This window comes from Nerophis lumbriciformis, linkage group LG09, assembly GCF_033978685.3.
Source record: "Nerophis lumbriciformis linkage group LG09, RoL_Nlum_v2.1, whole genome shotgun sequence".
Taxonomy (NCBI): Eukaryota; Metazoa; Chordata; class Actinopteri; order Syngnathiformes; family Syngnathidae; genus Nerophis; species Nerophis lumbriciformis.
This window is the reverse complement of record NC_084556.2, coordinates 13,960,704-13,977,951: the sequence shown is the minus strand read 5'-3', so window position 1 is coordinate 13,977,951 and position 17,248 is coordinate 13,960,704. Positions and strand designations below refer to the sequence as shown.

General features: G+C 43.0%; 2 protein-coding genes across 6 annotated transcripts in view; both read left to right on the top strand.

Annotated features, from left to right (window-relative positions):
• The window catches only part of gabrg2 (gamma-aminobutyric acid type A receptor subunit gamma2), a 102,068-nt gene that overhangs the window by 26,832 nt on the left and 57,988 nt on the right, over positions 1 to 17,248 (top strand). For all 5 annotated transcript variants that reach the window (XM_061962532.2, XM_061962530.2, XM_061962529.2 and 2 more), the window contains exon 3: positions 6,296 to 6,363. In XM_061962532.2, coding sequence (XP_061818516.1) covers positions 6,296 to 6,363 — 68 coding nt within the window. The remainder of the gene's footprint in view (positions 1 to 6,295; positions 6,364 to 17,248) is intronic.
• On the top strand, positions 10,693 to 16,299 carry LOC140679016 (uncharacterized). Its single transcript, XM_072913754.1, has 2 exons — positions 10,693 to 13,206; positions 13,303 to 16,299. Exons 1-2 carry the CDS (start codon positions 10,693 to 10,695, stop codon positions 16,195 to 16,197), a joined length of 5,409 nt encoding a protein of 1,802 aa, XP_072769855.1. The 3' UTR covers positions 16,198 to 16,299.

Here is a 17,248-nt window from a genome sequence, read left to right as displayed (position 1 = left end):
GCGCGCACCTTAGCGGCTGCGCTAGCATCACAGCTAACGTTAGCCATGCTGCTACCTCTCTGCTGGGAGAGGACGCATGTGACGTGTGACGTGTGTAAGAAGTTGCGCTTGCTGTCTGTGAGAAGGAGACAGAAGAAGGAGTGGGAAGAGCCTGTCGTGTAATGCCAGCAGCTACAAGCAACTGCGTGAGAATCTGTGGATGTGTTGAAGGTGTGCTGGAAAATGCGGAACGGAAATAGGGAGCAGCAGAAAAGTGGAACGTATTATTTAAATCTGTGCGTTGGAAAACACGGACCGGAGTTTTTTTTAAACTGGATCTGGATCGGCATTTTCCCATGCCTTGCCGATACGCATTTTTTGGCAAATATCGGCGGCCGATCCGATCCAAATATCGGATCGGTACATCCCTACCTGTAATCAAGCTGTAGAGAACAGATTGATGGATTAAAATACATCAAAATGTTTTAATGCGCTAAGATTTATCCGGTAGCCAGATGTAGTCATCAAAGGAGCCACATCTGGCTCCCGAGCCATAGGTTCCGTACCCTGCAATATACTGTAAATATGTAAACTAAAACAAGATAGCTCAAGCTTCTTTAATGACTTTCAAGACCCTCTATAATTTTTATGTAGTGGGCATTTTTTTGCATTGCTAGTTGTACAAATGTTTGTATATACAAATGGTATACAGGTCTGTTTTTTTATGTAGAGAGAAGTCAAGTGGCTCACTTTTTTCACGCTGTCAGACAGCTGGGTGGGGCCCTCCTCTCCACCAGCGTAAAACATACATCACGATGTCATTTGAAAAGAGTCAGAGCAAGGAGAAGATGCTCAATACTCCGTAACGCTTGATGGATGGTTCTGCACATCAATGGGAACCGGCCTGTCTTTCACACACCCCTATAGGAAGATATCGGCTGTTTTAGCTGAATTGAAGACACTAAGGGACTGATCTACTAAATGTTTGCGTCTTTTTAAAAACATATGCAGACTTGATAGCGCACACAAAGCTAATCTAAGTTTGTGTGCCGAGAATTGCGTCTCTTAAATGAGCAAAGTAGCGAGCGTATTCCATTTAGTTTGCCTAAATGGATACTTAGAATATATGCAGATTATCAAAGCTCCCACAATACTCGGACGAAGACATGCACATGTAATCATTTAGCAGCCGCAATGTGATTTCTTAAACCTGAATCAGTTTGTGGCCCCTGTTTTTGAGTCTATAATTAGCATGTTTGGAAGGTACATGCAACCTACCACAGTTACGCACAACTGGATGCGCGTGTCAACATATTTTGACCGTGAGAAATAAAAAAATTATAGACCCATATCGCCTATTCAGCAACACCATTTTATAGCTGCTGGATGACTCAAGTGTATGATTTAAAATCTTTTTTTCATATGGCGTTTGTATTGATATATCAATAAATCTATGCCACAGGTTATAGTTGTGTGCTTCATGTCCCACAACATAGCAAAACACCACATGTTTAATATATCCATAGTGACAGCTGGTAGTACATGCCAAAACCTAATTTAAATATGGCGGTCTGCACAACTTTTTTTTTTTTTAATTGTGCAGTCACAATGCTTATAGTACTTACAATTGTTTTGTTTCCACACGCTATTTAGCACTTTTTATTTGGAATCCCAGTAGATCAGGCCCTAAAACTACAAATCATTTACGCCATATCGTGTGCAGTATTTCAGAAAGCACTGTATGAAACACCCAAGGTAGTCGTATATTAATTATACAATAACAAAATAAACTGTTACACAAATGACAGGTCTCCTCCACATTATCTTTAAAAACGTCTTGCCTTATAAATCTTCTGTTTCTCTTTGACACGGCAGACATTATGCTATTTTTCATTCATAGCTGCATAGAGACAGAGTGGAATAACTGCATACTAATAAGTCGGGAGGGACAGCCACACAATAACAGATCACGACTTGAATGAAATACAATACCAGATCATATACATATTAAATTGATGGATTAACTAAAAGGTACTGGACCATACTTTGCTATTTGTTGGATTATTCAATCTTTTCAGCATGCAGTTACAAACTTATTTTTCATTACAAAAATAACATGGCACTATTACTTTTTTTATTATCATGACCTTGCTTTCATTCTTGAAGTGACTGCAGTATTTTCGCAGCGTGTCAGCATCTTTGTGGCATGGTCATATATTCATTTTACTTTGCTGATATTTTATTTACAGTCTTTTTTTAATACACACTATAAAATGTGTTTACTCCATAAAATGTGACAGAATTCACGAAGGGCATAATCTTAATTCTGAAGACTTAGATGAGGCTTTACATTCACGTCAGATCTACAGACACACACAAAGCATACAGTCATTTTTGAGGCCAGCTACCACTACCGTAACCAAACGTCATCTTCAAACAAGCTCTGATCTCGCACATTCGCTACTCCAGCTGTCAAATTGCGCAGATACCGAGGGTTTATAATTAGCCAGCTTTACCTCTAAACTTCCAATCACGTAAGCAGACATGGCGTGATGGAGCAAAGTGCATCACAAGTCACTGGATTGAATTTAATCACTAATTGCACCACTATTTTCATTTGAAGTACTTGGTGGTGTTTAAGCCCCCGTGGGTCTACTGTATAGCTGAACTAGTCTATACAATCTCAGACAAAAGGTATTTTTTTCAGAAAAAATATATACAGTATATATCATATTTGTTTGAATATAAGACTCAACACTTTTTAAAATATTTTTATGAATTAGTTTTTCCTTAGAAAACACTCAAAAATTTAGGGCAGTCAAGCAAATTTGGTTTAAATGAAAGAAAACCAAATTAAATTAATACCTCAGCAAGCACTTGGCGACGGAGGCAAGGAAAAACTCCCTCGATGGAAAGAACCTCGGACAGAACCTGGTGGGCTCTTATCCCGCTATCTTAATGCTACGATACAATGGACAGCCCCATTTTCAGGCTAACAGAAATTTGCATCAGAATCATTTTAAACCCATACAAACATACGAGACTTTACAGACCAAAATTGGCATGAAACAGCAAATGTATTTCTACTTACAGGCATATAGTCACCCAACTCTGTGGAAACGAAGATGACCGCTAAAAGTGTACTCCTAAGCAAGTCTGTTGTTAGAACTGTGCAGAAGCCTGTTTCCCCAGCCTCAAACTCTGAGAACATAGTCAATGTTTCAGTGGAACCTTATTGGCAGGAGATGGCAGCACATTTATCTTTTTTTTTTTTTTTTAATTTAGGGCCCCTATATGTATATGTTGGTGGGAAAATACTGGAGAGAAAACAGGTTGGGCGGTGACCAGATTTGTATACATGCAAAGGACTAACTCCGCCCCCTCTTCTTGTCACTCACTTTATACCGGTGACCTGGAGAAACGCAGCACCCACACAGAGACCACCTGGAAAAATATTTTTCTAAGAATGGGTTTTAAAAAGAAGAGGGTTTGTCACATGTTCAAAGTCGTCTTAACACAATGAATCGTGACTCTTACTGCTTACCAGTTCAGTCCGGTCCAAGGTCAATATACTGTACATGACTAATCATATGAGAGGAATAGCCTGCAGAATATTCACAGCTATCGTATGTATCACATAAGACACAATATGCAAGAACATCACACACAGTGTGTCTTGCCTTGGGGGGAGGGTCATGCCATGCATTTGACATGTACTGTATGCCTGGGAGTGACATGAAAAATGGATGCAAACCTGCGTTATCTCCCTCCAACACTCGATATCCCCTACATGAGTGCCTTGAAGGCAGATGCGTCTCAACCTGAACCCTCTTTAGATGTCACGTTTAGTCAGCCATGTTTGATAGTGCTGCATGGCACCGCTGACTCACAGCATCATGACACTACACGGACATCCATTTGACACCAACATGTAGAGGTTTGTCATACATGTCAGATGTGTCCACAAATCGACACAAGCTGTTTGCGTCTAAAGAGGCGCAGTGTGCAGCGCTGAGCAGATGGAAACTTGCATGTGTTCACATACACTCTGTCTCAATATTTAGTACATCAAAATAAGTCCTGATAGACATTTAAAAGTAGGTTAGTTGTAGATGTGGTTTGCATTAGTGCACCGCCACCATGTATGAACTTTATTATACAAAAATATTGTATATTTTAATCAGGTACAATTTGTTAGTGAGTATGTTTGCTTAACATAAACCTAACCAATTTCCCACAATATGAACTTTTGTGACACTTTCGTCAATCTGCCCATCAATAATGTAGTTGGGGAAGTGTAACAAAAGGTGGACTTGATTTTACTTTTAGGGAAGTCTATAAAGAAGTAAGTCTATGAAGAAGTTTCATAAGGTGCTGATCTAAATGAAGATAGTCCAGCTTTGGCATGGTCTGTATCATTGTTGTCATCTTAAAATATAAACAAATCAAAGAAGATCTGATAGAAGCACTTAAAGGGGAGTGTGGACTTGAGAGATCCCCTGTGAATACGGTTGCAGTTAGCGTCGTAAAAGCATAACTAACTTTAAACGTATTCTTTATTTTGATCACAGCAATCAAAAATAGTCTCCATCCATACAATTTTAACAAAGTAAATAAAAAAAGAAAATAAGATGGTGTGTGTCCGAAAAGGACCAGGAAGAAGCAAAAGCTTATAATGTCCAGTCCCATTACTTAGATATAATAATCTGATTCTTTATCAACAAACAGAAGACATGATGACCTTATTTAACAAAATTAATGTAGTATATATTATAGTATACATTATAATATAGTACGAAGTATACTGAGTATATGACATAAAACATACTGTAAATAAATACATCCATGAATATGCAAATAAAAATAATAATAAATAAAATAAACACTCATCATTTAATCACATGTAGTTATATAGATAAAATATATCCTCAATATATTTTGTTTCCTCCTCTTTGTTGTACCTACCAATAATATTTAGTTTTAAATTGAATTATGATATTGCTATGTTTGATTTATTTATGCAATCGATTCCACAGAGTCACCCCACAAACGAATATGCACTTTTAAGAGTTAACACGTGGCATGTTATTTCTTGTTTTATAAATTACTTGTCCAGTTTTGAATTTCACCAGATCCATACATTTAAATATTTGCGACTTTATAAAGAGTGCGTTTGTGTGTTCCCGATAGTATTATTCTCACTGCTCTTTTTTGTAATGTGCTTACATTTTGTAACGTGCTCTTGTGTCACCCCAGACTTCCACACAGTACTTAAGATATGGCAATAAAAGTGTGCAACATAGAGTGTGCAAGGTTTTATGGTTTAAGATGTGTTTTGTTTTTCCCAGGATTACAATATTTTTTGCTATTTTACTACTCAGATATTTGATGTGAGGTTTCCAGCACAGCTTGTGATCTAATACAATACTCCAAAAAGGTACTTTCATATGTTTTTTCAATTTCTGTTATCAATTTTCATGTTTCCGAACAACATGAATTTGGTTTTGTTAAAGTTTAGGGACAATATTTTTTTATCCAACCGTTTTAATTTAATCATTTATTGTGTTATTACTTCCAAGAGCTGCTGCAAGTCCTCACCAGAGCAAACAAAATATCTGTGTCGTCAAAAACCACAAACTTCAATGTATCTAATACCTTACTGATGTCATTGATGTCCATAACAAATAGATGAGGGCCCAATTCATACAAGTATGCATACAAGTAAGCTTAAACTAGGAATGAGCGTTTAATAACATGTCCTTAGTTGACAACAATATATATTAGCAATTATTCAATGATCAGGAATGCTTTCTGTGAATGGATGTAGGTCAATTACCATCAGCTGACATGTCTTTCGTTAGACAGCAAACCAGTTAAGGCTAAATCAACAGTGCCTCTTTGGTTGCAGCTAAACTAAGTCTTACAGTACAGTACAGTACAGTATATTATGCAGCATCAGCACAAATATTTATGAGGCACTTTCGACCGAAAAGTACATCTCCTCTGTGTGAGAGCGAGGCGAACACCGTACCATTCACCATCATGGCAGCCTCACGGGGCTCATGCATGGTGACACAAGAAGAGTAATAGAGTGCATGTTGCAGAGGGCGAACAAGTCAGGAGTTCAGTTTTAAATACACACTCTTTGACAAGAGCAAGAGGTGTGCTTTAAATAAATGTTGGACCCGTTTTATCGTACTATATTTACAGGTCAACAATGTAGTAAGGAAATGCTACAGTGTGTGCAAGCACTGAAATGCTATGTAAGTACTACATAATTGCTCATCATTACAATCCTTTTGTTTTTCCCTTGCAGTTAAACCTACAGTGATCCACACAGACATGTTTGTCAACAGCATCGGCCCAGTGAATGCCATCAATATGGTACGTAACTTCACAATGTGCTTCTAATGTGTCGCTGCTGTGATTGAACTGTTTAATCCAGCATTTAGGAAGAATATCAATTACTAAATATATGTTCAATCCTTCTCCCTCCCTCGAGGGAGGTGAGAGCATAATGATGGGGTGTTTTTGTTTTTTTATTTTTCATCTCTGTGCAGCTGGCAGTGAGTCAAGCGTGTTGCTCCACCACACCTCAATAGAACAGCTGCTGGCTTTCATGGTTTTTTTATTCTAATCTTTATGCTGCCCCACTGCCCTTGTAGTGGACCTACGCAGCTTTGGTGTCGATCAGTGGCTAAAACGGCTACACTGGCCTTTGGCCCAAGCCATGGTGTAATATAGTGCATCTAACTGCAGACAGCTTAGAACACTAGCAATGTGTACTGAGCACTCTGAGGTAGGTCTGCACAATTAAACACATTTTAATCACAATCACGATTTTGGCTGCCACGATTAAAATGAAGGTGATCGTCGGCATTATTAACATTTAAAAAGCCGGCTGCGTTGCATATCAAATCAAGCACTTTCACAACCGTGGTGGCAAAAAACAGCCAAGTGAAGTGCAAATCTACATCACCATGCCAAACTGAAAAATTAACACAATCAGTACTATTAAAATAAACATTAAATGTTAAACTTTTCCTGGGGTTGCTGCAGCCGATTGCGCTTTTTCACTTGCATTACTTCCGTGCAGTATTTGCTTCACTTTAAGATTGCACTGCTGTTATTAGACAATATTGTCCCACCCAAAAAGTATACAGCGGAAAAGAAAAGTATTTGATTTTGCTTTCATTTTAAAAGTACAACACATAGTTGTGTCATTGGTCGCTCCTTCACTCACATGCTCTGTCTCTAGGAGTTATGGACAGGAGAAAACATGCAGCAGGCGACCTGTAAAACGATGCGGAGGAATCGTTGCCACAACTTGTTTATAACGTCTTGATGTTTATTTTCTAAAATGGTCACTAGTTCGTTATCTTATTGCTATATTTGTCAGTGTTCACAATAACATCAACACTAGCTTAAATGTTTCGTCATTTCATTGAATTTAACGCAGGCTGTGAAGTGACAGCACACTGTGGTGTCAGTGAGGCACAATGCTTGTGTATTAGATGTGTGAGGCATCACTCCTATTTATTTTTGTTGGTCAAACTGTTGCACTGATTCACATGGTGTTGTTGGAGAAGAATGAAACTTGTTTATTAGACTTTGTGTTCATTGACTAAACTGATTTGTGTTTTAAATCGATATTAAAAGTAAACACCATGCTTTTTATATTTTTTGTGGGTTTTTTAATTGTGAATGTTTTGTAATATATAGTAAATATATAGTCAATTCCTATATCACACGTTTCTGCTCAAACTCTTTATGAATCTGTCCAGTTACCAATACAGTTTGTGTCCCCCAATGTTACACTCATTCTTATGCTCTTGGACGTTTGCACAACATGCTTGTCTCCTAGGAGTCGCACTAGCAGGACTAACAGCTAACCATTGTGCTAAATACAGTCAAACGTTTTTTCCATCGATTGATTGACGGTGTTCTGGCGAGACTGGAATTCATGCACCCCTGCATCTGTGCATCCGTATGAATCCAGGCTATGAGGAAAATGTAAAAGTGCATTAAAAGACACTTTCACATGAGTTCAATCGTTACACTAAATTAAAAAAAATCTATTTTGTCATTTATTATACATGTTTCACAATACAAACGATCAAATGTATGATGTACTGTATTTTCTGGACTATAGAGCGCACCGGTATATAAGCTGCATCCACTAAATTTTAGAAGAAAAAACAAAAATTCCATATATTAACCGCACCAGACTATAAATTGCATATATATACTTTGCAAAATTAGTTATTTACACAATGAGATTCTGTAAATGTTTATTTACATACATTAATTGTTTCCAAACGGTGCCTGTTACACATCAGTAATACAGCTGATCAAACAAAACAGAAGTCATCGTAATGGACCCACTAGCTCCGTAAGCTTGCTCTCCAATCAGCTAAACAGACTCAATAACTCCACGTTGACGTCTTGGTGAGTTTACTGAGGCATTTGTGAGACTGAAACAATACAAAAATACTGCCTTTGTAAGTTAATGATACTAACACAGACACTCATAAACGTGCTAGCATTTTAGCTAATGCTAACGACGCTTGTGTCACTACTGTGTCACTACATCACGATAGCACGCACAAATATGCCTGAAAACAGCCCTACAAACATCACACATGGGACGGTTTAGTAAGTATGAACAGTGTTAATTATACTGTAAAACTTAAAAACGTTGTCAGTAGTAATAACTGAATATTATCCATACGAGTGGATATGCTATGGTCCGTCAGAAGACTAAACAATACTTTGGTTGAAAAAAACAAAAAACTCCCGGTAAATGGAAGGACACTGCAGCACCTGCAGTGAGCAAACTCTTCCAAAAGGTGGCATCATAGCACAAACAATAAAACAATCTCTCAGTGTCTTTGCTTGTTTTTTTGTTTTTTTTAAATATTTTTGTTTCAGTCGCCAGTGAAGACAAATCCATAAATTAGCCGTTCCGTCTTATAAGCCGCAGGGTTAAAAGTGTAGGAAAAAAGTAGCAGCTTATATTTTGGAGTTTACGGTATGTCAAGCAAAGATGCACCTGATGATGCGCGGGCACCCATGAAACAGGGCTGTTTTTTTTTTACTGAAATAAACTACTTAAAAAATTGCTAAAGGCATCTTGTAATGAGAAAAAGCTGACATGTTGATACTGATGATGCACAAAAACATAAATATTTGTCTTGGATAATGTTTATTAAGCCTCTTCAGTATAGCAGTGGTTCTCAAACTTTTTTCACCAAGTACCACCTCAGAAAAACAAAATGGCTCTCCCAAGTTCCACCATAATGGTCAATATTAACATAGTAGGCCTACACATTCATTAAAAACAAAGCAGAGGTTTTATTTAACAAGTATGTTTAATATCTTTGGCCACTTCAACATTGCACCCCGCCATGCTGTTTTATCTAATATAAGGAATAATCGTGAATAATAATTATGATTTCAATATTGATATAAAATAATTGTGGTTATTGTGTTTGCCATAATCCTGCAGCCCTACTCTGACACACACTATAATACAGCATATACAACTACAAATTTCAGCATTCACGTTATTAGCTATTAATGTAATTTAAATTAAAATCTGGTGCAAAAACTGATGAAAACAAACCAATACTGCACTTGATCACTCGAATACAGACTTTGACAAAGTTGACAAAATTAAAAGAACACCATATTTGTTTGTTTGCAGACAACTTCCTTGTTAAAGGAGAACTATGTAAGGCAGGGCTGTTCAACTACATAATGAAGTGGGCCGCAGTTTCAAGAGCCCAAGGGCTCAGGGGCCGGACATTAAAATCTGTTTTGTCAAAAAATACCTTCGCAGGTTATATTCCTTTGAGACTGTGTTTACCTAATTACAAAGTAAACACATCGGTTTTCACACTGCACTGTCAATAAATTCATAATTCTGCCCATGGTTCTCGATTCTAACTTGTGCAGCTAGACAGATAGTTAACAGCATAAAAAAACAGAAGCTCCGGGATTGATGTTCCTTCTTTTGAATTATTTTTCTTCCTTTGTTGTATTTCTTTACACTTCTTCCTTCATTTAGGTTTGTAAGACTCAAAATAGGAACATAAAATAACACAACAAAAGTATAATGCCCATTGTATATTTTACATAAATAATGTCCATTGTGTAATTAAGATAAATAAAATAAAAGGTTTAGTGTTAATAGAGTCACACAATAAACTGCAGATGCTTACACACATGTTATGAGAATAGCGTATGAGTGTGTGTGGCCCTTTAACAGGTGGCAGCATGTGAGGTGAGTGACGTCAGTGAGTGTGTGGGCGAGAGAAGAGAGGGAGCGCAAGCGTATGTGCGGGCGGGGACTAGTGTTGTTGTGTGTTGAATTGGCTGGGGGGGAAAGCGATCAATAAAGCAGGGTTTGCAACTAATCGCCGGACTCATCATTCCCCTGAAGTCGTCTGCTGTCGAGACCCACTGCCGGGTAAAGTGAAGGGTGTTGCCCCGAACATACATCGGCCCTGGAGAAGTGTCTCCCCTGCGCTTTTCGACTACGGTCTGAGAGCAGGAAGCAGGAAAGGTGCAACATTGGCGACCACGAAGGGACACTCTCACATAAATGGAACGGCAGTGGTGAGCAAAGGACGATAAAATAAACTGCAGTGGTGAAAGCAAGCAGAAGAATAAGCCGAGAAGCTAATTGTTTACCTGCGTAAACTAGCCAAGATGGCGGATGCTAGCTGTCGTAGCCCGCGGGGTGCCGGCTATTCAAAGTCCAACCCGTTCGTGACGATGAACGACGGTGATGTGGAAGGGGAAACAGACTATGTGAGCGAAGGAAATGCAAGTTGTTATGGCATTTCTAGCCTGTCATATTGTGCAGATGAGCCTGCTGGAGTGAAGAATGCAGCGGCCGAGGTGCCACGTGAGCTCATTCGACCCAAGTTCTCAAGCACAAACCCTTTCATAAAGTCCAGGGAGGACAGTGGCTGTTATCAACGCGACGTGGCTGACATTAAAAGTAACTCATGTTTTCACAAACACCAACCAGACAACTTTATTCCACCACCTGCTGCTATTGCAACGCCACATTCAAATCCCTTTTCCCGGGCACACCAGGAGAGTTATATCCACAGCACTCCCCAGACATGTGGCCCCCCAGCCCCCACTTGCCTCTGCCTGGACACAACATGCCCTTCTACATCTAAAGACATTAATTATGGACATTTGTCTGGGCCAGGGCACAGTCAGAGTGTCAAGCTAATGGGCTCTCTTCGCAAAAGTGGGCAGCCAGGATTACAAGGAGCTCCATGCTCTGCTCTACATCAGCCTTCTTCAGAGAGTGAGGACGACTATGATCCAAGGGAGAGAGTCCCCACCTTGAGACCCGGCCAGTATGATGGCACCACACCCTGGAAGGAGTTCCTGCACCGGTTTGAGAGTTGTGCTGAAGCTAACTACTGGTCCGTGAAGACAATGGCTGTTCAGCTGAAGTTCTGCCTGGTGGGTGCAGCTGGGGCCATCATCCACAGAAACCCCAGATCAGCCCAGTGGGGCTACTGCCGCCTGGTGGAGGAGATGGAAACTGCATATGGTCCCTCTTCACAGCATGCAGCTGCAGTGGCTATTGAATTAAGGCGACGTACCCGCAAACCGGGCGAAGCTCTTCATGTTTTGAGAGACGACATCTATGAGGGGGTGTCAGTAGCCTATAGCAACAGGACTGATGCTGAGCAGGATGCTATAGGAGTTGAAGTGTTCATTAATGCTCTGGGGGATGTGGACACTGTACAGAAGCTCTTAGAGCAGCACCCCCAGACACTAGCCCAAGCATTTGACATTGCCCGTCGTCATGAAACCACAAGGCGAGCAGCATCATATGTGGCCGGCCTCATGCACCCTGGAGCTCGTGACATAGCTGAACGCAGACCCCGTGCTGCCCTAATAAGAGAGGGTTCAGAAGAGGACGAATTTGGGCCTGTTACAGCGCCCCCATCAGCTGGTTTTAAGCATGAGTCCCCCAGCTACAGTCACACACAATATAAAGGGAGGAGCTATAAAGACAGTAAATGGGATGAGGTGCAGTGTCATAACTGTTCAGGCCTGGGTCACATGAAAAGAAATTGCCCTTCACCAAGAAAAACAGCCAGAGCTCAAGCTTCAACCATGTTCCCCCAAAGCTCAAAGTCTACTGTACTTCACCTTAAAGCACAAGGTCATGAAATGAGCATTCATATGGTTGTGTATGGGCTAGAAGTGTGTGCTGTTTTGGACAGTGGAGCGCGGAAAAGTGTTTTTTCTCTGCGTCATTATGACGCTATCCATCTGGATATCCGTCCTCCACTTCAGTCATCTGCCGTGGAGACTCTGATCGGTGTTGGGCCTGGCGATATACCTGTGCTCGGTGAAGCCCACATACCTGTCCTGATCAACAACCGTCAGGTGAACATCTGCTTCCTGGTTGCTGATATAGCTGGGGACGAGGCCCTCCTGGGCCACCCATTCCTGACTCAAGCTCAGGCCCGTCTCGACTTTGGAAATCATCGAATCGTGCTTTTCGGGGAAGAGGTACCTTATTTTGACTCCACAAATAAACCAAAGGCGCACGCAGTGAGAGTGGCCCGGACTGTGGTGCTGGAGGCTGGGCAGGAGTATGTGGTACAAGGCAATATCCACCATAAAGATCCCATTAAAGGAGAATTAATGCTGAGCCCCACTAAAGGCTTCGTTGAAAAGCACAGACTGTTAGTGGCCCGAGTCCTAGTGGACGTTCACCCCCATAAAACCATGCCCCTTCGCATCTTCAATCCCGGCAGCAGTGCTGTAACCGTCAGAAAGGGGGCCATGGTGGGGTTCCTCCAACCAGCAAAGGTTCTTCAGTCTGCAAACGCTGTGGACTACCAGCAGCCTGGACATGCTGCCCACAACACTCCCTCTGTTCCCCAGCACCTACAAGATCTCTATGCCGAGAGCACTACTGAACTTAACAAAGAGGAGCAACTGCAGCTAGCGCAGCTGCTGTGTACTTATAGCAATGTGTTCTCTACCGGATCCACTGACCTCGGCAGGACCACCCTGGTTCAACATGACATTGTAACTTTGCCAGGCGTCCCGGTCAAACAACCACCACGCCGAATGGCGTCAGAGAAGCAACAGGATGCTGACCAACAGATACAACAGAGCCTGGAGGCAGGATTAGCGCGCCACAGCAACAGCAGCTGGGCTTCGCCCATCGTGATGGTGCGTAAAAAAGATGGAACGTACCGTCTCTGTATAGACTATAGAGCACTTAATGACTGCACAATTAAAGACGCATATCCTCTTCCCCGCATCCAGGATACGCTGGACACCCTCTCTGCTGCCAAGTGGTTCAGCACACTGGACCTTGCGGCCGGCTACTGGCAAGTTGAACTGACCCCGAGAGCACGCAAAGCAGCAGCCTTCTGCACCAAAAATGGACTGTTTGAATGGAATGTCATGCCATTTGGACTGTGTAATGCTCCAGCGACGTTTCAGCGCCTGATGGACCGTGTGCTGGCTGGCATGCAGTGGGAGACCTGCCTTGTATATCTGGATGACATCATTGTTCTGGGCAGCAACGTGCCACAGATGTTGCAGCGCCTGGGGCAGGTTTTCAGTCGCCTCCACCAGGCTAAACTGAAACTGAAACCGTCAAAATGCTGCCTCTTCCGCCGCCAAGTGGCCTACCTGGGTCACATTGTCTCAGAGAACGGTGTGGCTACTGACCCAGGCAAAGTCCGGAAGGTGCAGGGGTGGCCAACACCATCGTCGCTCAAAGATGTCCGCCGTTTTGTTGGCCTCGCGTCTTACTATCGTAGGTTCATTAAAAACTTTGCTTGTATTGCAGAGCCTCTCCATGCTCTGACCAAGAAACATGTCCAGTTCCGTTGGTCTGAGGAATGCCAGGTGGCATTTGATGATCTCAAAAGTCGGCTAATAACGGCGCCGATCCTGGGGTATCCGCTTGACCAGGGTGACATGATACTGGACACAGACGCCAGCGACGTCGGCATCGGCGCTGTCCTCTCGCAATTTCAACAAGGCGTGGAACGTGTGCTCGCCTATGGGAGCCGCAAGCTGTCCAAAACTGAACAAAATTACTGCACTACCCGGAGGGAACTGCTAGCCGTGGTGGATTTCACATCCCACTTCCGCCAGTATCTCCTGGGGAGGCGTTTTACTGTTCGCACCGACCACAGTAGCCTCCGGTGGCTCACGAGAATGAAGGAACCTGAGGGGCAACTCGCCAGGTGGCTCGAAAGACTCGGCGAATACAACTTTGAGATCGTCCATCGCCCTGGCCAGCTTCACGGCAACGCAGACAGCCTCTCCCGGAGACCTTGCCGTCAGTCCTGCCCTTGTAAGCTCCAGAACCCTTCTATTGCTCAGTTGAGTGTCAGTCACCAGGCTGTGCAGTGCGACTTGTACTCTGACATCAACCAGGCGATGCTGAGTCCAGTGGGGGTAGACAAGGCCCCGCCAGCTGACTGGGATAAGTTAAAGTCCCCAGAGAAAATATTCCTGACCAAGACAAAAGAAAATAAACTGTTTGGCGGTTGGTCCCTAGAGGAGCTGCGACAAGCCCAGGAAGACGATGCAGATATCGCACCTATCAGGACCTGGCTGACAACCAGTGAAGAACGTCCTGCATGGGTGACAGTCTCACCATGCAGCCCAGCCACAAAAACATATTGGAGTCAGTGGAAACGCCTCTACATCAAAGACGGTATACTAGTGAGACGGTTCTACTGCCTGGACGACACCCAATTCTATCCACAAGTGGTGCTGCCCCGCATTTTCCGGGCCGACATCATGAGACAGATGCATGACGGACAGGTTGGTGGACACTTTGGGGTTGAGCGCACTGTAGCACGGCTGCAGACTCGGTACTTCTGGTACAGAATGCGGGAGGATGTTGCTCTGTGGTGTAATACCTGCACCAGCTGCGCATCAAAAGCCAGGCCACGGAAGACACCACAAGCCCCCATGGGTACCGTTCGAGTCGGAGCCCCTATGGAACGCATTGCTTTGGATATTATGGGACCGTTGAATGAAACTGAGCGCAAAAACAGATATGTATTAGTGATACAGGACTATTTTACAAAATGGGTCGAAGCTTTTCCCATTCCTAATGAACAAGCCGTAACTGTGGCTGAAGTGCTTGCCTCTGAGTGGGTGTGTCGCTATGGAGCCCCACAGGCACTGCACAGTGATCAAGGTAGGAACTTTGAGTCGGAGGTGTTCCAAGAAATGTGCGTGCTGTTTGGAATCGACAAAACACACACAACTCCTTTTCGTCCTCAATCTGACGGACAGGTTGAAAGGTTCAACGCCACTCTACAAAAGATCCTGGCCACGACAGCCGAGCGTTGCCACTGGGATTGGGATTTAATGATTCCCTACGCTGTCATGGCCTACAGGGCAACAAAGCACAGTTCAACTGGTTTCACTCCAAACTACATGATGTTTGGCCGGGAAGTGAGCGAGCCAGTGGACCTGGTATCCGGCCTTCCACCGGACCCTGAACCAGCTCCCTCGGGCCCGGCCTTTGTCCAGCACCTTCGAGAGCGACTAGAACTGGCGCACCAAATCACCAGAGATGCTCTCGGAGAATCTGTAAAACGTGCAAAGAGACAATATGACAAGAACTGTTACCGCACACATTACAACATTGGTGATGCTGTGTGGTACCTCATCAAAGGAACAAAGCAATCCAAGAACAAAGTGAGGAAGTTCCTCCCGTCTTACGAGGGGCCATTCTTCGTGTTGGGTCAGTTGGACGACCTGGTCTATCGAATCCAGAAGGGGCCAAGAACTAAGGTAAAGGTGGTTCACCACGATCAGCTAAAGCCTTATCGCTGCCGTGACCCACTGGACAACACCTGGGTCCTGGAGCAAGCGCAGAGCTGGACACCAATGGAGGTGTCACCCCCGGACGATGTCGATCCTGCTGACTCTTTACTGGGTCTGCCTCAGCTCTTTTCTGGCACCGACGCTGATGACAGCTGCAGCTTCCCATCATCGGATCCAGCCGTGGGTATTCCTGTGGCTTCTCACCCTTCCACCACTCAGCTTGGCTCTCCCGTTCCGGTGGACTTAGAGGACAGTGGGGGTGGTGCAGCAGTGTCACATCCTCAGAACCCTCGGTCTCAAAGGCCCCACCGTAGGCGTAGATCACCAGCAAAGTTCGGTGAGTGGGTGGCTCATTGAGTGCCAAATTCATGTACGGTTGAAAAAAAAAAAAAAAAGAAAAAAAAAAGAGGGGGGGGTTGCTTACTGCCTTATGTTTTGTATTTCCCTTTAAAAGGCAAAAGGTTTTATAGTTTTTTTTACTGTATGACCTGTTCAAGCTAATAGTATTGTTCTATACATAAAAAAAAAAAAGAGGCAACTTGAGATTGGTTTGTGTATGCACAATGCGTAATAGGCAATTGGTGTATTTTTCGGTGAATATTTGGAGTTATTACAAGGGACTCAGTTACCGTTACACTTAAAAATGCTAATTGCTTCTCCTCCCAAACTGTAGCCTGAGTATTGGACCTGCTAATGTTTTTTTAGGGCTGTTTCGCTCAACTGTAATGCGCACACTAAACACATGGGCTGTTGAATTGTTGCAATTGCACAACAAGCTACATTATTGCACCCCCTTTAAGTTGACTCCTACTAGTCATGCTGCATCCTTTCAATTGTATTGAATGAATATGGAACTGTATGTCTGTATGGAAATGTCAACGTTTATTACTATGCTGGAGTGAAATTGTGTTTTAATTGTCATCCAGAGTGGGGGTAGTGTTATGAGAATAGCGTATGAGTGTGTGTGGCCCTTTAACAGGTGGCAGCATGTGAGGTGAGTGACGTCAGTGAGTGTGTGGGCGAGAGAAGAGAGGGAGCGCAAGCGTATGTGCGGGCGGGGACTAGTGTTGTTGTGTGTTGAATTGGCTGGGGGGGAAAGCGATCAATAAAGCAGGGTTTGCAACTAATCGCCGGACTCATCATTCCCCTGAAGTCGTCTGCTGTCGAGACCCACTGCCGGGTAAAGTGAAGGGTGTTGCCCCGAACATACATCGGCCCTGGAGAAGTGTCTCCCCTGCGCTTTTCGACTACGGTCTGAGAGCAGGAAGCAGGAAAGGTGCAACACACATATAAATTAAACAATATCCATTGCAACAACATTGCACTCAATGAATGTGGCTCATCACAATGACATATAAGGTGTAGCATTATTGTCTTCTACTGGTCAAATTCAGCGCAACATGTATTA